Source organism: Schistocerca cancellata, chromosome 4 (genome assembly GCF_023864275.1).
Source record: "Schistocerca cancellata isolate TAMUIC-IGC-003103 chromosome 4, iqSchCanc2.1, whole genome shotgun sequence".
Lineage (NCBI taxonomy): Eukaryota > Metazoa > Arthropoda > Insecta > Orthoptera > Acrididae > Schistocerca > Schistocerca cancellata.
Genome location: NC_064629.1, coordinates 659,947,555 through 659,971,975, shown reverse-complemented (window position 1 = coordinate 659,971,975; position 24,421 = coordinate 659,947,555). Strand labels below are relative to the sequence as shown.

The window sequence follows — 24,421 nt, the reverse complement described above, 5'->3', positions numbered from 1 at the left end:
TTTGTGAAGAGGCGCTTTTAGCTAGCTCAAATGTTCTCCACAAGCGGCTATAACGCAAGGTGAACCACGTGTGCCAGAACGTGGAAAATATCCAGTGTTAAACATTGTTCGAATATTCTAGAATTCCTTACCAGCTCTAGGTTTGATACTACTTTATTCTCCAAAAGTTAGATGAGAAATTTGGAAAACGATATATCTAATATCTAAAATTATAAATTCGCACCTGGGCCACAGATAGTACCAAGCAACACGAGTGTTTATCGATGTCATATTGCATATAATAAAGTGACAGTGGACATGGGATAGTGCGACGAGACGAACCACATTTCTATAAAACCCGTTATTCCGAGAAGTTTCGAGACGGAGGAGATCAGTGTTTAAAGTCCCGTCGATAACGAGGTCATTTGAGAGACGGAGCACAAGTTCGGATTAGGAAAGGATGGAGAAGGATAGCGCCCGTGTTCTTTCGAAGGAACCATCCTGGCATTTGCCTTAAGCGACTTAGGGAAATCTCGGAAAAACTAAATCAGTATGGCTGGATTCGGGTTCGAACCACTGCACTACCTCGCTCGGTCCGAAAAGTTTGGAGACTGGATTAATAAAAAAGAAATAGATAACAGTTAAGGTGGCGGTTTTAATGCTTCAGATGTTCTACATAGCCTCCCCCCCCCCCCCCCCCCCATTTGAGTAGAATGCACAGAACGCTCAATCTGGCGTTCACCAAGGAAGTGTTGGACGCCCTCTGCTGTTCCAGACGTCTTTGATTGGTTGTATATAATTCTGTCATTGATCGTCTAATACACTCATCAAAACATCAAAAACCAATTGCAAAACGACTAAGACACGATATCTGTATGATGCGATAACTGGCAACTGGCTCTAAAGAAGGAAAATTGTGAGGCCATCCCCGTGTGTACTAAAATCAATCCGTTAAATTTCGGTTACATGATAGATCACACAAATCTAACGGCCGTCAATTCAACTAAATACCTAGGAATTACCATTACGAACGACTTAAATTGCAGCGATCACATAGGTAAGGTTGTGGAGAAGGCAAACAAAAGACTGTGTTTTATTGGTAGAACACCTAGAAGATACAAAAGGTCTACTGAAGAGGCTACCTACAACACGCTTGTCCGTCCTCTGTTCGAGTACTGTCGTGCGGTATGGGTTCCTTACCAGATAGGTTTGACGGAGGACATGGAAAACGTCCAAGGAAGAGCAGCTCGTTTTGCATTATGGTAAAACTGGCGCGAGAGTGTCACGGGTATGATACACGAGTTGGCGTGGCAATTATTAAAACATCGGCGTTTTTCGTCGCCGCGAGATCTTTTCACGAAATTTCACTCACCAACTTCCTGCTCTGCAAGTGAAAACATTTTATTGACACCGACTTATATAGAAAGTAATGGTCATCATAACAAAATAAGAGCAATCAGAGCGTTTACCGGAAGATTTAAATGGTCATTTTCCCCACACGCTGTTTGAGAGTGGAACTGTGGAGAAATATTCTGGAGGTGGTTCAGTGAACCCTCTGCCAGTCACTTAAGTATGAATTGCCGAATAACCATGAAGATGCAGTTGTATGTCGTCAAAGCGTTCACCCTTCTTGTAAATTTGCGCTTGGTCGTTTTATGGCAAGTTCTATTAATAACATTAGGCCTCATTATCCGTGACGATTTTTTCCAGAAAATAATAGTCCACGTTTTGCATTTCAGTCAAGTCACGGCAGGCGTCCACGTGTCGTCGTTTTTGTTTAGAAACCAATGCGTGCGGGACAAACTTAACGCACACTGTTCTCTTCTTCAAACATTCTGGAGAATGTTGATTTAGAGCTGTTACTCCATTGCGTTTTGTGACACACTAGGGCCGCACGTTCATTACTTAACATAGCCTGCTCACAACTGATTGGCCGAATGTTCATATGTTGTTTACGATATCGCAGTGCTTTTTCTTCAGAATTACGATACAATGTTCCTTCGGACATGCATACATGCAAATATTGGCACACCGCATCGCATTTATGAATAATACAGGAACTGCAATATCGTATTTATTCGCCGACACCAGGCAAGCGACTTTCAATTAAAATATTTCCCATGTACGGGAATATCCATAATGAATGTACGAGGGCAGATTGTAAACACACGGTCGACGATATATGGTAGTCTGGGTCTGGCCGTGGAGCGTGTTCGGATGGCCTAATGGTAAGGCGACCACATGCGATAAGCGGGAAGTCGTGGTTCGAGTCCCGGTCCGGCACAAATGTTCGTTGTCGCCATTCAATTATACAGCTGCTGGCTGTCCATATTTACAATTGCGAATATATTTCATGTATATGATACTTGCAATTTTCAGTTCAAGGTGGCACCGTACTTACTGTGCTGATGTCCGTATACGCCAGGAATATAATCAGTCTCGGAAGTTTTTAGATGGACGGTGCACAAATAGTACACCATTCGGTCGGTATTCAGAGTGTGACACAGAACGTACCTGCGGGCCCTGGACGACGGCGGCCTCACGGTGCAGGCGCTTGCGGCGGCGCGCCTTGAGGCTGTCGACGCGCTTCAGCAGAGCCCGCGCGCTGTCCTTGAGCCGTTCACTGCCGCTGCGGCGCACGCTGGGTGATGCGGGGGCGTCGGCCGCCGACGCGGCGGCGGACGACCCGGGAGACGCGTCGCGGTCGTGGTCGCGCTCCTGGTCGTGCACAGAGCTCTGGCTGGGCACGCGCAGCGTATCCTGATCCACCCCCGCCGCGCTTGCGTCTGCAAGTTACAAAGATATACACACACTATTACACTACTGGCCATTAAAATTGCTACACAAAGGAGAAATGCAGATGATAAACGGGTATTCATTGGACAAATATATTATTCTATAAATGACATGTGATTACATTTTCACGCAATTTGGGTGCATAGATCCTGAGAAATCAGTACCCAGAACAACCACCTCTGGCCGTAATAACGGCCTTGATACGCCTGGGCACTGAGTCACACAGAGCTTGGATGGCGTGTACAGGTACAGCTGCCCATGCAGCTTCAACACGATACCACAGTTCATCAAGAGTAGTGACTGGCGTATTGTGACGAGCCAGTTGCTCGGCCACCATTGACCAGACGTTTTCAGTTGGTGAGAGATCTGGAGAATGTGCTGGCCAGGGCAGCGGTCAACATTTTCTGTATCCAGAAAGGCCCGTACAGGACCTGCAACATGCGGTCGTGCATTATCCTGCTGAAATGTAGGGTTTCGCAGGGATCGAATGAGTGGTAGAGCCACGGGTCGTAACACATCTGAAATGTAACGTCCACTGTTCAAAGTGCCGTCAATGCGAACGAGAGTTGACCGAGACATGTAACCAATGGCGCCCCATACCATCACGCCGCGTGATACGCCAGTATGGCGATGACGAATGCACGCTTCCAATGTGCGTTCACCGCGATGTCGCCAAACACGGATGCGACCGTCATGTTGCTGTAAACAGAACCTGGATTCATCCGAAAAAATGAAGTTTTGCCATTCATGCACCCAGGTTCGTTGTTGAGTACACCATCGCAGGCGCTCCTGTCTGTGATGCAGCATCAAGGGTAACCGCAGCCATGGTCTCCGAGCTGATAGTCCATGCCGCTGCAAACGTCGTCAAACTGTTCGTGCAGATGGTTGTTGTCTTGCAAACGTCCCCGTCTGTTGACTCAGGGATCAAAGTGGCTCTTAGCACTATGGGACTTAACATCGGAGGTCATCAGTCCCCTAGAACTTAGAACTACTTAAATCTAACATAAGGAGATTACACACATCCATGCCCGAGGCAGGATTCGAACCTGCGACCGTAGCGGTCGTGCGGTTCTAGACTGTAGCGCCTAGAACCGCTCGGCTACCGTGGCCGGCGACTCAGGGATCGAGACGTGGCTGCACGATCCGTTACAGCCATGCGTGTAAGATGCCTGTCATCTCGACTGCTAGTGATACGAGGGCGTTGGGATCCAGCACGGCGTTCCGTGTTACCCTCCTGAAACCACCGATTCCATGCCGGCCGCTGTGGCCGCGCGGTTCTAGGCGCTTCAGTCTGGAACCGCGCGACCGCTACGGTGTCAGGTTCGAATTCTGCCTCGGGCATGGATGTGTGTGACGTCCTTAGGTTAGTTAGGTGTAAGTAGTTCTAAGTTCTAGGGGACTGATGACCTCAGATGTTAAGTCCCATAGTGCTCAGAGCCATTTGAGCCACCGATTCCATATTTTGCTGACAGTCATTGGATCTCGACCAACGCGAGCAGCAATGTCGTGATACGATAAGCCGCAATCGCGATAGGCTGCAATCCGATCTTTATCAAAGTCGGAAACGTGATGGTACGCGTTTCTCCTCCTTACACGAGGCATCACAACAACGTTTCACCAGGCAACGCCGGTCAACTGCTGTTTGTGTATGAGAACTCGGTTTGAAACTTTCCTCATGTCAGCACATTGTAGGTGTCGCCACCGGCGCGCACCTTGTGTGAATGCTCTGAAAAGCTAATCATTTGCATATCACAGTATCTTCTTCCTGTTGGATAAATTTCGTTTCTGTAGCACGTCATCTTCGTGGTGTATCAATTTTAATGGCCAGTAGTGTAGCTTTCAAAATAAGCCCAACGGACAATATTAGTAATCCTCTTAAGACATACACTTGCCCCTTTGGCGTACAAGTGATACCAGACGGTCGTGTCACTCTCCACCGTGTCCATGGAAGCACAGTGAGTTGCCCGATTTATTGGTGTATGAACGCGGACTTCTCAACGTGACTACAATCACTCGTAGCTATGCAACGCGTGATGGAAACAGTGGCAGTCAAGAGATCCCAACAGACAGGAACCAGAGAGAAGTGTTACACCTTGTTAATGGCAACAGTTTCAAACCCGAGAAGAATTAACAGTGTCAACGAACGCAGGTCCATTTCAACCCTTTTCAGAGTGAACACTGTGAAGTGATTTCTGAACAGTGAATATTTGCTTTCGGGTACCCTGCAAAGAACTATTGCTCACAGTGGCATTTAAAGCTGTAGGTCTGCAATGGACCCCACAAAACAGGAAATGGGCAACAGCTAATTGGAGGCATGTACTTTGTTGTCCGACAAGTCGCCATTTTGACTCTTTTCAAGTAAAAACAGTAAATTCGTAAGTCATAATGGGCTGGGAGTCCCTCAAGAGGTACGTTCTGTCGCCTATTTACACTTGTTTTTTTCAATTGTACGCCACTTCGGCAACTTGTTCACTTTTAACCAACCCCACTAGTCCAACTGGGGAAAGGGAACCTATAGTTCAACGTGGGATCTGAACCACATGTCGCTCTTGGTGCTACTTCACATTAGTGGGACGTGAAGGCTAGCATAAAAGAGACTTAAATATCCTGGTGTCTGACCAGGATTCTATCCCACGACCTTTGATATCCAGCTCGAAATTTACCCGTAGATCACCAAAACCGACTCCTTTCAAGTGAGGCAAGCCATCGAGTGCATCAATGGCCAAAAGGTTCAAATGGCTTTGAGCACTATGGAACTTAACATCTGAAGTCATCAGTCCCCTAGACTTAGAACTACTTAAAGCTAACTAGCCTAAGGACATCACACACATCTATGCCCGAGGCAGGATTCGAACCTGCGATCGTAGCAGCTGCGTGGTTCCGGACTGAAGCGCCTAGAACCGCTCGACCACAGCGGCCGGCAAACTGGGGACATTAACAAAGGTAGTCATGATGACTGGCTTCAGCAGGATATGGCATCCCTGAAGAAACTTCTGGTCTCCTTTCATCTCTGAACTGAGGCCATTATTAAGTCTATGTGCGATGACTGGCTTCAGCAGGACACGGCACACCTGAATAAACTTGTGCTCTCCCTTCTCCTTTGACCTGAGGCCATTATCAAGGAAAGGGGCGATGAATGGCTTGAACAGGATGTGGCACACCTTAAGAAACTTGTGGTCTGCCATCCTCTTTGACCTGCCACAATTGAAGATACTTGTGGTCTCCCTTCCTCCCTGAACTGAGGCCATTATAAAGGCTGGAGGTGGCACTACACGTTATTAGGGTGGTGTCTCCCGGGAATGATTAATTTTTTTCCGCTGTGTCCTGTAATGACTGGTGGAATGTCTAAACCTCAGATGAAAATTTCGGCTATGACTACAATTCCGGTTCCTGTAGTTTTGAAACGAATGCCTTATTGAAGATGTAGGTTGATACTTTGAATTTCAAACGTCAAAACGTTGAGTGATCTTGGAACAATGTTGCTTCCTGAGCTACCTCACACCGACACAAGGGATGCCGCTTTTTACATACCGCCTATAGAGGCATTTCACATTCTTAAGCTCGAGGCATGAAACAAAATTTTTCAGTGAAGTCGCTAAAGAATAGATTCATTACCAACTAATCTCTTTGGTATATTTCTTTCGTGAAGCACACCAAACGGGTCACCGATTTTACACATCTTTCACACGATTGCAGTACATACATACGTGTAACAAATCCTGCTGTAGTACGAGGCGGTTCTCAATTTTTTTCGATAAATCGAGGTTCAAAATTTTACTAGAGTGATGAATAACATACGAGAGAACTGGCAGTCGAGCAGCGGCATTAGCAAGATTTTATAAGCGGACTGACTAGAAGCGTGCTCGTATTAAGTTCGAGTCTCGTCATATTTTTTTCCAGTCTTTCACCAAACGATTTATCACTACAAAAATCTTAAAAGTAGTACTAGTAGTAACGATAATAATAACATAAGTAATAACAATAATAATACAACAATCGTAATAATGATAATAACACTCTCATTTACAGTTGATATGGCAAATTTTTTTTTTTTTTTTTTTTTTGTTACACATTGTCCAGTCACAGTAATATGATCACCTGTCAAACTTTTGCAGCGCGGACCGCTGTGAGATGTGCAGGAAGAGAATCAGTCAGGTTCTGATAGGTACCGACAGGGATGTGAAGTCATGTCGACGCAGCGCCATGGCCAGTTTTGCTAGGTTTCTCGATAGAAGATCAATGACGTGAACAGCCCGTTCGAGGTGGTCCCACAGATACTCGAGTGGGTTTAAATCTGCGGAGTTTAGAGGCCAGGAGAGTACGGTAAATTCATCCTGGTGCTCTTCGAACAACACACACACACACACACACACACACACACACACACACACACACACACACTGCGAGCTGCGTGGCATGTTTCATTGTCATGCTGGTAGATACCACAGTGGCAAGAAAAATCAGACTGCATCTACAAGTGGACATGGCCACAAGGGTAGATGCATACTTGTGTCGATCCATTGTGTCTTCCAGAATGACGAGATTACCTAAGGTATGCCACGAACTCTGATGCTTCCACCTTCGGTCCGGACCCATTCTGCCAACTGTTGCAGAGCCTTTCTCTGGCGTTTCATGCCGTACATGCTAACGGCCGTTTGTTTGATGGAGCATGAAACATGATTCATCAGAAAAGGCCACCTGTCTCCACTCAGTGGACACAGAAACGTTCGCTGAACGGTAGCTGAGGTGACACTGTTGGTAGCTCCTTCATTTGGGCAGTCAGACGCTTAACAGTCGCAGGTCTATTCGTCCTACGTATCTCTACAGCCGACGTTCACACCCTATCATATATGGCTCGTGGTGCGCCACAGTTCCCTCGGTGCCGGTTTTGGATAGCGCCATTCTGCTTAGCACGATATACTTTAACCGCAGCGCCACGCGAACAGTTTAAAAACTTAGCCGTTTCAGAAATGCTTCCACTCTTGGCCCGAAAGCCAATGATCACTCCCTTTTGGACATCAGATAAACCGCTCCCTTTCCGCATTGCGACGACGATTGCACTGTAATGCTCGTCTCCCTGACACGCTTTATATACTATCCGCTGCTAAGAGTTGCCATCTGCTGTCTGACGTCGACGTCGAATATACGCGGTGGTCACATTAATGTGGCTGGACCGTGTAAATGCCAGACGGAACACAACCTTATGGTCACGTTGTTTGCTGCTACAAGATTCGCCAATGCTTGCTACTGATAAATGCTGTATAGTAATTACCTTAACTTGGTGACTATATTTTAACCGTCGACCTTGCACTGGATGAAACAGAAACCATCTGACTGATGCCAAAATATAATTTTTTAATTAAAATTAGAATTTAGTAAATATGCCGTGATAACTGAAAATTTTTGCCACACCAGAACTCGAACCCAGATTTTCTGCTTTTCACGAGTAATCACCTCAGACAATTAGGCTGTCTGAAGATGCATCTAGGCTGACTCCTACTTTCATTGTCACTGAAGTTCCCATCAATGATTTCCGAACACTACAACTAGAGGTTCTCTCACGGGGTATGTGGGAATAACACCACTGCGGAAACGGAGTCGTTGGAAGACTGTGCTTTATCCTGTCGAAATGTTATATACCAGTGAGGACGAATTTCCTCCACCAAACACAGAGGTTAGACAAAAATATGGAAACATCGTGAGAATGCGTTCTTGAACGTACAGTAAATGCAGAGGCTATCTAAGCCTGCAGCTGGCGCTGTTGTATTTGACGGCGAACGACACGTGTGCAATGATCAGGACAGTGATCCGTTTAGTTATGAGTGCATTATGTCGCAGTTAAATGAATCCCAATGTGGGCAAATTGTTGGCGTTCTTATGATGATTGCTTCCGTAACCGAGGAAGCCAAAGTGTTTGGTTTTGCAAGACGCACCGTACTGAAGATTTATACTGGTTACAGGGAAAGCGGAGAAACATCTTCCGTTAAGTCAGAACACGAACAAAAGTGTGTGCTGAGTGATTGTGACAGACGACCACTGAAAAGGATCATGACGAAAAATAAGAGGACGACAGTGGCAAAAGACACTGCAGAACTGAATATCGCACCCGCGAACCCTGTTAGTATCAAAACAACACGAAAGGTGCTCCGTAAGCTGAAACCAGACGTAAACAGTAATGAAATCCTAAACTCAGATTGGAATGTATACCGCAGAGACAGGCTGGACAGTGAAGCATTAGATGAGTATGTGCCAAGCAAGATCGTAAGAGATGGAAAAGAGCCAAGGTAGTACAACAACTGATGCTACGGAAGCAAAGGGAACTTCACAGCAAACATAAACATAGGCAAAGCCTTGCAGACAAACAAAAATTACACGAAGCGAAATGTAGTGTGAGGAGGGCTATGCGAGAGGCGTTCAATGAATTCGAAAGTAAAGTTCTATGTACTGACTTGGCAGAAAATTCTAAGAAATTTTGGTCTTATGTTAAAGCGGTAGGTGGATCAAAACAAAATGTCCAGACACTCTGTGAGCAAAATGGTACTGAAACAGAGATAACAGACTAAAGGACGAAATACTAAATGTTTTTTCCAAAGCTGTTTCACAGAGGAAGACTGCAGTGTAGTTCCTTCTCTAGATTGTCACACAGATGACAGAATGGTAGATATCGAAATGGATGACAGAGGGATAGAAAAACAATTAAAATCGCTCAAAAGAGGTGAGGCCGCTGGACCTGATGGGATACCAGTTCGATTTTACACAGAGTATGCGAAGGAACTTGCGCCCCCCCCCCCCCCCCCCCCTTCTTGCAGCGGTGTACCGTAGGTCTCTACAAGAGCGTAGCGTTCCAAAAGATTGGAAAAAGGCACAGGTCATCCCCGTTTTCAAGAAGGGACGTCGAACAGATGTGCAGAACTATAGACCTATATCTCTAACGTCGATCAGTTGTAGAATTTTGGAACACGTATTATGTTCGAGTATAATGACTTTTCTGGAGACTAGAAATCTACTATGTAGGAATCAGCATGGGTTTCGAAAAAGACGATCGTATGAAACCCAGTTCGCGCTATTCGTCCACGAGACTAAGACGGCCATCGAGAGGTTGTAACAATGGAAAATTGTACTGAAATGCGGGAGGATCTGCAACGAATTGACGCATGGTGCAGGGAATGGCAATTGAATCTCAATGTAGACAAGTGTAATGTGCTGCGAATACTTAGAAAGAAAGATCCTTTATCATTTAGCTACAATATAGCAGGTCAGCAACTGGAAGCAGATAATTCCCTAAATTATCTGGGAGTAGGCATTAGGAGTGATTTAAAATGGAATGATCATATAAAGTTGATCGTCGGTAAAGCAGATGCCAGACTGAGATTCATTGGAAGAATCCTAAGGAAATGCAATCCGAAAACAAAGGAAGTAGGTTACAGTACGCTTGTTCGCCCACTGCTTGAATACTGCTCACTGGTGTGGGATCCGTACCAGATAGCGTTGATAGAAGAGATAGAGAAGATCCAACGGAGAGCAGCGCGCTTCGTTACAGGATCATTTAGTAATCGCGAAAGCGTTACGAAGATGAGAGATAACCTCCAGTGGAAGACTCTGCAGGAGAGACGCTCAGTAGCTCGGTACGGGCTTTTGTTGAAGTTTCGAGAACATACCTTCACCGAAGAGTCAAGCAGTATATTGCTCCCTCCTACGCATATTCGCGAAGAGACCATGAGGATAAAATCAGAGAGATTAGAGCCCACGCAGAAGCATACCGACAATCCTTCTTTCCACGAACAATACGAGACTGGAATAGAAGGGAGAGACGATAGAGGTACTCAATGTACCCTCCGCCACACACCGTCAGGTGGCTTGTGGAGTATGGATGTAGATGTAGAACTGCAGAGTGAGCGGGAATTCTAAAACCACTCAACAGTGATGTTAATGGCCGTAACAGGAAACTGCGGTGCCAAAGCCATAAAACTCAGACTATGGAACTATGGAAAAAAGTCATTTAGTCGGATGAGTTTTGTTGCATACTGTTTCCAAGTTCTGGCAAAGTTTACGTCCAGAGAATGAAACGTGGCGTGGTTCAGTGATGTTCTGGACAGCCATATCGTGTTATTCCATGGCCCCATGGATATTCTGCAACGTCCCATTACTGTCAAGGATTATGTGACCATTTTGGCTGATCAGGTCCATCCCATAGCGGAATGTGTGTTCCAAAATGATAAGGCTGTGTTTCAAGACGGCAAGACCCCCGTTCACACAACTCCCATCGTGCAGGACTGGTTTTGTGAGCATGAGGATGAACTATCTCATCTTCCTTGGCAGTCAGACACCAGGCCTCAATATTATTGAGTATTTGTGGTCTTTTGGAGAGAAGGGTGCGTGATCGCTATCCATCTCCATCATAATTACCTGAACTTGCAACTATTTTCCAGGAAGACTGGTATAAGGTTCCCTTAAAAACCATACAGGACCTGTAGTTATCAGGTCCGGGACGACTGGAATCTGTTTTGAATGCCAACGGTTTTCCCACACTGTATTAGACATGGTAATGTGGTTTTTGACATTTCCATATTTTTTTCCAGCTCCTGCACGTTCTCCCAGTGTTTCTACTCCCGCGTACGCCTACGGAGAACCTCTAACAGTAATGTTTGGAAGTCATAGCTAGAAAATTCACTAACATTTGAGTCAGGTGTGGTGGCATGTTCATATAGCCTAAGGATACCTTTGGGTGTCCACCTTCGGCCCGATGTTACTTGTAGGGTTTTAGTTTGTGGGAACTGTTGTGAAACTGCCTGTAGTGACCGCGTTAACTCCTAAAAGACATATCTGGTTCAGCAGCTCAGGACTGACCAAGAATTCAGCAATGTTTATGGCACAGGGTAAGCTCAGTGGTTTTCTAGTCGCTATGGAAAAGTCCTAAGGGTGGTGAAACAGAACTGAAGATATTAACTGCTTATGGTGCGGCTCAGTTCCTCTGCACAGTTGAAGATGGTTATAGGGCCACAATATTCAGCAGAACTACTGGTGTCAAAACGGATATTTACGCAGAAGGCATGCACTTTAGAATCTCATAGTTCCAGTAGCGAATAATGAATGACATTAGATCGCGGCTACCTAAAATTTCTTCTCCTAGGGGAAGCAAGCACTTGGAAGATGATTACTGTTATTGTCGTGGTTGCTGTCAAGAGCAGAGGCAGAACAATTGCCCATAATGTACAGACAACTGGGCCTCGATTATGAGGAAAAAGTTTTACCATCCATTTGCACTAACCGCCCAGAGGCAAAAGGTTTCTCTTCTTATGTGAAAGGAAGCCATAGAAAGACTACGAGTTTTCAGTATACTTCTGGATGATGTTTCGATAACAGAACTGAGCCGCGGAAATAGGAAAAATAAGTAGCTCAAGAAAATACTTGGCGTGCTGTACTTGTTATGGAGAGAGGGAAACAAGAACGGCAGCAGAAGACTGTTTAAGTAGAGGGGCCTCGTGATGGCTGGGTGTTGTGTGATGTCCTTAGGTTAGTTAGGTTTAAGTAGTTCTAAGTTCTAGGGGACTGATGACCATAGATGTTAAGTCCCATAGTGGTCAGAGCCATTTGAACCAAGTAGAGGGTGGAGCATAAGGTGCTAAAATGATGGGACAAGCAGTAGTAAAGAAACAAGGATACCTCAAATTACGAAAAATTCGAACTGCACAGAGCATATCTAGAACAATCGACGATCCTCAAAAATGTTTCTCAGTGGAAATAGCTTGATGTTAAATATTAATAATCCAACATTTTATAATCTTAGCAATAAGCCAAAACACTGAAGTGCTACTGATTGTAATGGATTATAACAGCCTGTGGCAGAAACAGAAATGGTATACATCTCTTAATAAGAAAATGCCACCATACACATTTGTAATACTGTTTCGTGATAACTGCCAATGAATGTTTCAGGTATCAAACAGTGAATAATAATTCATACACGTACGTACAGGACTATAATGACAGAAAACTCTGCCGGCCGGAGTGGCCGTGCGGTTCTAGGCGCTACAGTCTGTAGCCGAGCGACAGCTACGGTCGCAGGTTCGAATCCTGCCTCGGGCATGGATGTGTGTGATGTCCTTAGGTTAGTTAGGTTTAATTAGTTCTAGGAGACTGATGACCTTAGAAGTTAAGTCGCATAGTGCTCAGAGCTATTTGAACCATTTTTGAACAGAAAACTCTGGTGACATATTACTTGCATAAATATTTTCTCGCTATATTTTATATGACCGAAATAAATACTGCTTTTGTTTTAAAAATGTCGCCTATTGGTAAGCAGAAAATCCTGGTTCGAGTCCCGGTGTGGCGCATATTTTAAACTGACACGATAGCTTCATTACATTGCAACATCGGCATTTCTCGCCTGTTTCCACTCATGTCATTTCGTGCGATTGCGTGTTCACTGATTTCGTCCCATCGATCTATCATGTTATTATAGTGTGATTAATTTATTTCATAGAATTATAATTGTTTGGCGTTTGTTTTGCAAATAGAGAGTGCCCAATCTCTTGCATCCAGCAGAGCTTAGGTAGCAGGATCAACGTTTGATTGGAGTATTTGTATGGCTTTTGTGAAACCGGCAAATTCAAAGGGAAGAGGCTTGTCAGTGGTGAGAGACTAGGGCGGTGTGAAAGCAGCGCGGATCAGCATTTGCCAGTACGCATCAGCCTAGCACGCGTGGGTGGCGCCTTTAAGCCGTCTATCGACACGGCGCTACTAGGGTTTTGCACGGTGGGTGTCCACACGCCTGTGTGCTAGCTAGCACAGTTCTAGCTGCGCTGACAGCTGCCAACTGCGGACGCGTCCTCCACGAGGAAACTGCTGACTCAGCCGCCAGCCGCTGCAAAAAATAAGAATTCTCCACTTCAGTAGATCACTCAGCGTTTGCAACCTTCAGCGCTGAAGTTTAACAGCCACCAAGGTGTCGTCAGAGCAACTTTTCAATCTCGTTCTGGAGACTATGAGTTACACATTCTTAAAGCTGATGATATCGCATTTACAGCGTTCTCAGATATTCTAGAGCAAAATTTTTTAAAAACCCCTGTAGGACCCACTAATGATGCTCGAAGAGATTTACATCTCATTTGGTATGACGATCCTTTACACCGCTGACGAATCGTACTTACCAGATAGATAAATGTTGCGGGGGAATTAAAAGCCAGCAGTCACTATTTTACAAAAGTTTACCTCATTATTCAAGTTATAACTGTTTTCGGGCGTATATGAAATTGATAACTTTCAACGATTAGTATCTCTCTGCATATCATATACTAAATCTATATTCCACTAGTATCTATTGCGTACAGTACATCAGATAAGATCGTAACGCGCCTCTTCACTATAGAGAATCAATTGTAATAATAAAAAAATCACTGTCATGCTCTAAAATGTTTTCGATTTTGCCGAGTCACTGTCATACAGTGTTCTTCTGAAAGAATACATCGCTATTTGACTGTATATTTCTGTACATTTTTTGTGTACATTCTGCCGGCCGTTGTGGCTAAGCGGTTCTAGGCGCTTCAGTCCGGAACCGCGCTGCTGCTGCGGTCGCAGGTTCGAATCCTGCCTCGGGCATGGAAGTGTGTGATGTCGTTAGGTTAGTTAGGTTTAAGTACTTCTAAGTTCTAGGGGACTGATGACCTCAGATGTTAAGTCCCATAGTGCTCAGAGCCATTTGAGCCATTTGTGTACACTCTAGATTTCGGCTTTCACGTCATTAGCGGCTATAACGTTCTTACACAATTACCATCATTTTGTTGTGTACTGTGCAGGATGATAAATACACAGTTCAACACATTGGCTTAACATTTATTTAAATGGTATAAAGTTAACGTCTTGCAGGGATGCGGTACTTTATCGAAGAGGTACATAATATCTGAGGAAGTCAGCCCAAAGGAGGTAAACAACAAATCTTTTGTTTCCTACAAGGCATTAATTTTGTATCATGTATACCAATGTTAAGTAAGTGTGTTTAACTGTGTATGTGCCATCCTGAACAGTACACAGAAAAGTGTTGTTAATGGTCTAAGATAATTGCACTCGATAATGGCGTGAAAGCCGAAATCTAGATTGTACTCAAGAAATATACAGAAATATACAGTCAAATGGAGGTGTATTCGTTAAAAAAATTGTAATACTGCCTATGAAGATTGTCTCCGACGCTTGTGTGTTTCAAAATTTTGAGTGAATAATTATGAAGTGCTGCAGCATTAGACTATAAGCTGGTTGGTGGATAAGCAACTCTTCACAAAAAAATATCGTGCGAGGCAACGAGGATATCCGAGTCAAAAACTGGAATACATGTAACTAGGCATTCAGCATTAGCGTCTCCTGCCTCCTAACCATTAATTTTTGTAAATAGTTTATACAATTGGCCTTTATACTAAATAGATAGATTTTAATTTAACAAAGTGGAGTAATAACACTAGCCAACAGTGAAAATGGAACTGGGATGAAAGAAATATTTGTTGACTATGTCAACCACGCTGACCACGAAAACAACAATGAAAATCTCGGATTAGCACCCGTTTCTAAGTTAAAGGGGTACATCTAATTATAATCATATTTTATGAGCGTTCATTGTCGCCAACGACCTTTCAGCAGTGGTAACGCCGGTTCCCGTCAGATCACCGAAGTTAAACGCTGTCGGGCTGGGCTAGCACTTGGATGGGTGACCATCCGGTCTGCCGACCACTGTTGGCAAGCGGAGTGCATTCAGCCCTTATGAGGCAAACTAAGGAGCTCCTTGGTTGAGAAGTAGCGGCTCCGGTCGCGGAAATTGACGTACGGCCGGGAGAGCGGTGTACTGACCACATGCGCCTGCATATCCGCATTCAGTGACGCCTATAGGCTGAGGATGACATTGGGGCCGGTCAGTACCGTTGGGCCTTCATGACCTGTTCGGACGGAGTTTAGTTTAGATTAGTTTTAAAGAGGTTCACTGTCGATTCTTTTCCATATAGGCTTCGAATTCCCGCTGATGGTAGACAGAGTGAAAGTTTCAGGCAACTATAGCTGCGTGTATTTTGTCGCTATTTTTGTCCTGGGCTCATAGTAACAGGGGAAGGGGAAGGGGAAGAGGAAGGGGAAGAGGAAGGGGAAGAGGAAGGGGAAGGGGGAGAGGGAGGGGGAGGTGGATGGGTAAGGGAGGAGTGGAGCATGTTTCTTTTAGGTGTAGTTTCAGTCTGTTACAGGCTATATTCTGTTCGTGTGCTGGCAGAATGTGTTACTGAAGTATAGTTAGTGCGTATGGTCATTGTAATTCCCGTGATTCAACATGCCTCATAAATTCGTAAACACTGCTGACAGCTTTTTCTGTATTTTCAGGCAGGCTACAATGAAATCGCAAAGGAGGCCAACAACGCCATATATTAGGAAGGCATACAGACTATACTTCGGCTGTGAAATCTGGCATCATGACACGTCCTGGGCTCAAATGGTTCAAATGGCTCTGAGCACTATGGGACTTAACATCTGAGGTAATCAGTACCCTAGAACTTAGAACTACTTAAACCTAACCAACCTAACGACATCACACACATCCATGCCCGAGACAGAATTCGAACCTGCCACCGTAGCGGTCGCGCGGTTCCAGACTGAAGTTTCTAGAACCGCTCGGCCACACCGGCTGGCGTCCTGGGCTCCTCGTGTATGATGTGTGTCTTGTGTATCAAATCGTCATTCGTGACTGAACCATAAAAGAGCTTCTACGGGCTTTGCTATGCCCTTGATCTGGGGAAAACCATCAAACCATGTGAATGATTGTTGCTTTTGTATGACAAGTCTGTTAACACATGGTATTTCCAACAAGAAAAAGTCTTCCTTGCCTTATCCTAACATACTGTCGGCCATGCGATAAATGCCTCTCGGAGATGGACTGCTTGTTCCCGTTCCACCTGACTGTGATAGTGACGAGGGCGGTAGTGAAACTAGTGCTGCACCATCGCCTTCAAAACCCAGTTCTCCGAAAGTTCCTGATTTTGTGTGTTCAGAGGAGTATACAGAGATTCACAAAATAACAGTATGAACTTAATGCTCTAGTGAGAGAGTTGGAAATACTGGAAGGTAAAGCTGAACTGAAGGCGTCAAGACTACAAATTTGGAATTGTCTTGATAAGATGGGAAATGTGAGTGCGTTCCGTAACCGCCATTGCCATTCCTTCCATTTTTCTAAAGTAAAAAGAACTTGGCATTTATAATGATGTACATGGACTAATGGCAGCTATGTGATCAATGAAGGTTGTTCTTCGACTCCTCCAAAGTAAGTCTCAAGTACGTGGTACTGCATAATGGCAAAATGTTACCGTCGATTTGGTCTGGGTATTCACCTTACATTAAATAAATATATGAAACGTGAAACAATTGTTATTGCGATTGAAATATGACTAGCTTAAATCTGCATCTACATAGATAATTCTCAAGCCACTGTACAATGCGTGGCGAAGGGTACTCTGTTCGACTGCTTGTCAATTCCTTTCCAGTTCCACTCGCAAATAGAGCGAGGGATAAACGACTATCTATATGCCTCCGCATGAGCCCTAATTTCTCGTATCTCAACTTCGTGGTCCTTGCGCGCAGTAGAATCGTTCGGCTGTCAAGTTCCCGAAGTAGTTCCGTAACACTTACTTACTGTTAGAAGCTACCGGTAACAAATCTAACAGCCCGCCCCCGAGTTGCTTCGATGTTTTCCTTCAATCCGACCTGGCACGGATCCCAAACACTCAAGTGTCCTACATGCGATCTCCAACCACTCATTCCTAAAATTCTCTCAACAAACCGAAGTCGACCATTCGCCTTCACTACCACAGTCCTGACATTTGCAGGTGTTTACAAAACTGTGAGTTAGCTGGCACGGCTGGCCAGCCAGCGCAAATGTGCCGGAAATATTTGTGCGGAAGCGAGATTTTTCCGGTCTTATAGGCGACATTACAGCACAACTTGTCTTATTATCATGTTATTTGAGTGTACTCGAGAGGGCGTGTTTAAGCTCCATGTAAACGACAGGCCAATGAAGTAACAGCAAACGCGAAAGTACACTATGTGCATTAAAATTGCTACACCACGAAGATGACATGCTACGGACGCGAAATTTAACCGACAGGAAGAAGATGCTGTGTTATGCAAATGATTAGCTTTTCAGAGCCTTCACACCAGGTTGGCGCCGGTGGCGACACCTACAACGTGCTGACATGAGGAAAAGTTTCCAACTGATTTCTCATACGCAAACAGCGGCTGACCGGCGTTGCCTGGTGAAACGTTGTTGTGATGCCTCGTGTAAGAAGGAGAAATGCGTACCATCACGTTTCCGACTTTGATAAAGATCGGATTGTAGCCTATCGCGATTGCGCTTTATCGTATCGCGACATTGCTGCTCGCGTTGGTCGAGATCCAATGACTGTTAGCAGAATTTGGAATCGGTGGGTTTAGGATGGTAATACAGAACGCCGTGCTGGATCCCAACGGCCTCGTATCACTAGTAGTCGAGATGACAGGCATCTTATCCGCATTGCTGTAACGGATCGTGCAGCCACGTCTCGATCCCTGAGTCAACAGATGGGGACTTTTGCAAGACAACAACCATCTGCGCGAACAGTTCGACGACGTTTGCAGCAGCATGGACTATCAGCTCGGAGACCACGACTGCGGTTACCCTTGACGCTGCATCACAGACAGGTGCGCCTGCGATGGTGTACTCAACGACGAACCTGGGTGCACGAATGGCAAAACGTCATTTTTTCGGATGAATCCAGGTTCTGTTTACAGCATCATGATGGTCGCATCCGTATTTGGCGGCATCGCGGTGAACGCACATTGGAAGCGTGTATTCGTCATCGCCATACTGGCGTATCACCCGCCGTGATGGTATGGGGTGCCATTGGTTACACGTCTCGGTCACCTCTTGTTCGCATTGACGGCACTTTGAACAGTGGACGTTAAATTTCAGATGTGTTACGACCCGTGGCTCTACCCTTCATTCGATCCCTGCGAAACCCTACATTTCAGCAGGATAATGCACGACCGCATGTTGCAGGTCCTGAACGGACCTTTCTGGATACAGAATATGTTCGACTGCTGCCCTGGCCAGCACATTCTCCAGATCTCTCACCAATTGAAAACGTCTGGTCAATGGTGGACGAGCAAGTGGCTCGTCACAATACGCCAGTCACTACTCTTGATGAACTGTGGTATCGCGTTGAAGCTGCATGGACAGATGTACCTGTACACGCCATCCAAGCTCTGTTTGACTCAATGCCCAGGCGTTCCTAAAGATCGCCATCAGAATAACAGGTGTTTTTTGACATCGTACTATGTTTCAGTTTTTAAGTATGAACTAGTTAATCGTTTTTGACTGTGTTATTCCAAAATTATAGATATTGCCTATTGTCGATCTTGCTGGTTGCTTACTTCGTAAAGGAATAATGTATTGTGTACTGGTAATCGGGCCTGTAAGCACTTACCAGAAAAAATTGAAGAACACAGTTTCTCGAGTGGCCATACGGAAGTAAGTGCTGTGTACAAACTTTGGAAAAATAATGGTACTATCGACAAGGAAGCTGAAAATGAAATTCTTGAAGAAGCGTCATTTTTTAAAAGGGGTCTTACAAGGTTATTCGATATCATACTTACCCTAGCAAAGAGTCGATTTCCTTCGGAGTACACCGAGAGAACTTAAGTCAGGAGGAAGGATACCACGGTAATTTTCTGTCTGGTGTAGAACTTGTCGTCCGGTATGATCACATTTTTAGGCAAGTTTTGGATATGCCCAAAAGTAATCATTTTCACTTCTAAGGATTTTTTTTTGCATTTTATTTTCTGTTTATTTTTTCAATTGCTTTTGTTTTTCGAATCTAAAAGCTATCTGACAAACATATTAATTCAAAAAAGTGTTTGGGTCAATGTTATGATGAGACCAGTGTGTTGAGAGATGTATAAAATGGTGTGCAAAAACAGATTAAGTATATTCAGCCAAATGCGGAGTATGTACATTGCACCAGTCACAATTTGAATTTAGTGATAAATGATGCAGTTAGCAGTTGTGTGAAAGTACAGATTTTGTTCGCAAACACTTTCGGTGCAGATTTCCGCGGATTTCCGGGGATCTGAAAGTCATAGGCATATTACTTCGGTTACAACACGGCTACTCCAAATTCTGCTGCTTCCTGTGTCTCTGGGATAGCCGAGCCAAAGTACTGCATTATAAAAAGAAAGATTGGCCTAAGCGTCAATAACTCGAACCAGGATATCACAAAGCACTTACCGAATACAAGAACATAACTTTCCCTGCTCTTCACATAAAACTGGGTCAACGAAAAACTTCGTTAAAGCCATGGACATAACTATGGGAAGCATTTCTCTATTTGCACGAGAAATTTCCACGTCTTAGTGAGGCGAAAATAAAGAGGGGATATTCGTGGATCCCTAACTACGCATACTGTACAAATATGAGCATTTCAACAGTATCCCGAAAGGTGATGAAAATTTAGCTTGGTATGCCTTTGTTCAAGAGTCAACAACATTTTTAAGAAGTAAGAGGGCAGAAAACTATAAGGATCTTGTGGCAAATCTTCTGCACTGCTCAGTAGACTGGAGTGCAACATTCCCTTAACGTTATATTTCCTAGATTCCCACTGACAAATGTGGTGCTATAACCGACGAGAACGGAGAACGCTTCCACCAGCAAATTTCGGAGATGGAAATGAAATACAAGGGGAATTTGAGTGCGACACTGTTAGTCGATTATTGCTGGGCATTAATCAGGGAATCACCAGCAGAAAACCACAAACGCCAGGCAAAGCGGTTACACCTTCAGTGACCTCCCGAGGGATAACACCAAGGTAAATACAAGCATAAGCGTATACAGGTAATAGCGTAAAGTTATCATAACTTCAAAAGGAGAGCTAATCTTGCATTTTCGTTAACATTTTCGTTATCAACACACCAGAAAACCTAAAGATCAGCTGGTTATATGCCAGTTACAGAAAAAAGTAAAATTTTGTTGGCTAGTGTAATTTTTTCATACAGTGCAACAGAAAACATGCAATACTTACCACGTGAATGCCGACATCTGAAAATGGGTATTTAGAGCGTATGCCAGAAACCGGTTATGGTTTGAATAAAGAAGTAAACCTAGATAAAATGGTGACTGCTTGCTTTCAGTTTCGTTCCAATAAATGAGCAATACACTAACATAAGATCAAATAATCTTTAAAACGCACTACAGGCTTTTTTTTATCTTATGGGACTTAACTGCTAAGGTCATCAGTCCCTAAGCTTACACACTACTTAACCTAAATTATTCTAAGGACAAACACACACACCCATGCCCGAGGGAGGGCTCGAACCTCCGCGGCACTACAGGTTTCCCACAAAGCTTCAAGAGATGTAATACTCTGAACTGGACTGTGGAAATATAAAATAAGAGTGGCCAATTACAGATACTTAATGTGTTTGGCCTATGTTGTTGTTGTTGTTATGGTCTTCAGTCCTGAGACTGGTTTGGTGCAGCTCTCCATGCTACTCTATCCTGTGCAAGCTTCTTCATCTCCCAGTACTTACTGCAACCTACATCCTTCTGAATCTGCTTAGTGTATTCATATCTTGGTCTCCCTCGTTTGGCCTAATATAAAATCTAACACGTTTACATTTAATCCTTTCATACTCAATGGGTTATTTACATCCCAGCGAAATGTTCTGCTTACTAGGGCCCACGGACAAGACTGTCACACTTTTGTTTGGTGATACCATGATTTCTTGAATTTACGAACTATTTGAAACCAACAGGATCATTGTGTGGCGCCTATAGCACAGGTATTTTGCTTTGTTGTAACAGTGGCGTATGAGGTAGGTTGTGTAGTGACACTTTATTCTAGAAACGGTTTTACTAATATAATGCGGTGAGAGATTGACTGGAAAGTGCAGTAAACAAAGTAGGGTTAAGAGGAAGCCAAAGAAAGCTGAGCACTCACCATCAAGCCGCGACCAGCGCCGGGACCGCGCCTGGAACGTCCACTGCTCGCTGAGCGCGCACTCCAGCTCCTCCTCACTGTCGTCAGCAGACACGTGGCTCTGCCAACACCGCACATGTCACATCAATACACTAAGAAATTAAAGACATTAGCTGCCAGTGGGCATCGATTTATATCAATGGGAAAAGTTGAAATTTGTGCCGGATCGGGATTCGAACCCAGGTCACGTGCTTACTAGGCAGACGTCGAGGGTGGGGGGTGGGGGGGTTGGATTGTTTGGGGAAGGAGACCAGACAGCGAGGTCATCGGTCTCATCGGATTAGGGAAGGATGGGGAAGGAAGTCAGCTGTGCCCTTTCAAAGGAACCATCCCGGTATTTGCCTGGAGCGATTTAGGGAAATCACGAAAAACCTAAATCAGGATGGCCGGACGCGGGATTGAACCGTCGTTAGGCAGATGTGCTGACCGCTATGCCATCCGGGCGCAGTGGTCACCACACGGACCACCCTAACACGCCTCCCGTTAGACCCAAATTCTCAACTTGGAGCACACACTACCGATGTAGTGCGCCAGCTCATTAGCCTGATTACTTGCCGCATCTCGCCGATTCCCCGCAAGGGTTCGAGCTTGGTGTGCATGTGCGCTGAAGGAATCATTGTCCGTCATCGCTTTAATTATACATATATGTGTGGGGTCCGTTCTTTCAGACAGGTCCGAAGAACAGACACCAAATATACGAGGGTTATTCGGAAAGTAAAGTCCGATCTGGTGCGAAATGGAAACCACAGTGAAAATCCGAGGAAGATTCGCACAGATGTGTTGGGCGGTGTCTCTAGTATGCCCGTCGATCGCGTCACGTCGCTCTTTTCAGTTCTGAGCGCACAGTGAGCACGTAAAGATGCTTCGAACAATAGCGTCTCCCGCCAAGTATCAGCCCCTGGTGTGAGATTTCGCCTGATGTCATGCAGACCGCGTAACATAACTGTCATATATTTCCTTCTACATGACAATTCTCGACCACACTCTGAAGGGGCAATGACGATGCTCCTGCAGCGTTTTCGATGGGAGTTGATGATGATGATATTTGGCAAAGTCCCAATTTCTTACACACTCCATTTTTTTTACACAGTCCAATCTAGCCACTGTCACGAATGTTGATGATGATAATGATAAAGACAACACAAACACCCAGTCCCTGGGCAGAGAAAATCTCCAACCCGGCCGGGAATCGAACCTGGGACCCCGCGATACAGAGGCAGAAACGCTAGCCGCCGGACCAAAGGCTGGGGACCTCCGATGGGAGTGGTTGGTGACCCACAATAGAGCCCGTAATTGGCTCTCTCTGAGTTTCATCTCTGCTCAGATGAACCGTTAGCTATACAGACAACATTCTGGCGCAGGCAACGAGCTGCAGACCAGCGTAGAGAATTGGCAGGAAGCACAGGCGACTTCCCTCTATGTCGAGGCTATTGGAAAGTTGGTACGACGCTACGACAAATGACTAAATCGGAGAGGCGACTACGTAGAGAAGTAGCTGGAAGGTGTAGCTAATAAAACATTTTTGATTTTCGCAGTGGTTTCCATTTTACGACCGATCGGACCTTATTTTCCGAATAGGCCTCGTATATTACATCAATACCGAGAGAGTGGCACGACAGACATTTGTTACTGTGACTTCCAGAATTTGCAGATCATTGATATACACAGTTTGATCGTATAAATCTGATTGTGTAAATTAATTTTGTAAACTTAGACCAAACATAGCCATTACAATTATGGACCTAATTTAAGGCATGTTACGCTTGAAGGGGAGAGAAGGTAAGTAATTAGACGAAGTACAGAAGAACAGGGCTATGCCTAGAGTTGCGGTCTACAAAATCTTCGGTTCGGTAGTTTTGGTACACTGCATACATGACGTAGTAAATGGTAGGATTACAGATAGTATTCGTAGGGGAAGAAACATAAATGAACGTATGAGAAAGGAACGAGGAGCCGACATTTGCATTGCATATAATTAGGACCGCACATCGCTCAGTGTTAGTCCATTGTGTATTTCATATCCTTACAAAATATAAATTGCATTTTATAAGCAAAAAAAAAAAAAAAATCATCTGCTCTTGTAACAATTACTTTTCATGCAAATACATTTTACACGCACAAATACAAAAAATCTGTAAATCGCTGTTGTTATTTCATACTCAGTACAACGTTCTTCACCATAAATAAAGGCAAGAGCTTCCTGCTACATTTGACAAGTGCGAAACTGGTTTATCAGTAACAGAAAGGCATTTTGCATAGGCTCGACGGAGTAATGAAGCGATGTTTGATATGTTTTTGTTTTGCAGCTTTTTAATTTTAGCTTTTTTCCAGGAAATTGCGTTTTCTAGCACTATATGATAAATATGTATTTTTTTGTTTATTTTTTACACCATCCGTCTGATTCACATTACAAATCAACAATTTTCGAATAAAACCTTAGTTAAACAATGAAAATTTCAATTTTGCTATAAATACTGTTTATTTTTAAGTAGCAGTTTGGAGGTTAACTATAAAGAACAAAAATGTCCCGAATAAATCCACACTCTGTTTCTAAATGGTTCACTGCTTCGCGTTTCAAGGGAAGTTTTGTAAGACACACAGAGAATACACTTAAAAAG

At 44.4% G+C, this 24,421-nt stretch overlaps 1 protein-coding gene across 1 annotated transcript in view; it reads right to left on the bottom strand.

Moving 5' to 3' along the window:
- The window catches only part of LOC126184369 (stAR-related lipid transfer protein 13), a 681,898-nt gene that overhangs the window by 138,549 nt on the left and 518,928 nt on the right, over window positions 1-24,421 (bottom strand). Inside the window, exons 10-11 of the mRNA XM_049926754.1 lie at window positions 21,765-21,862; window positions 2,494-2,765 (exon numbers count right to left, since the gene is read on the bottom strand). Coding sequence (XP_049782711.1) covers window positions 2,494-2,765; window positions 21,765-21,862 — 370 coding nt within the window. The remainder of the gene's footprint in view (window positions 1-2,493; window positions 2,766-21,764; window positions 21,863-24,421) is intronic.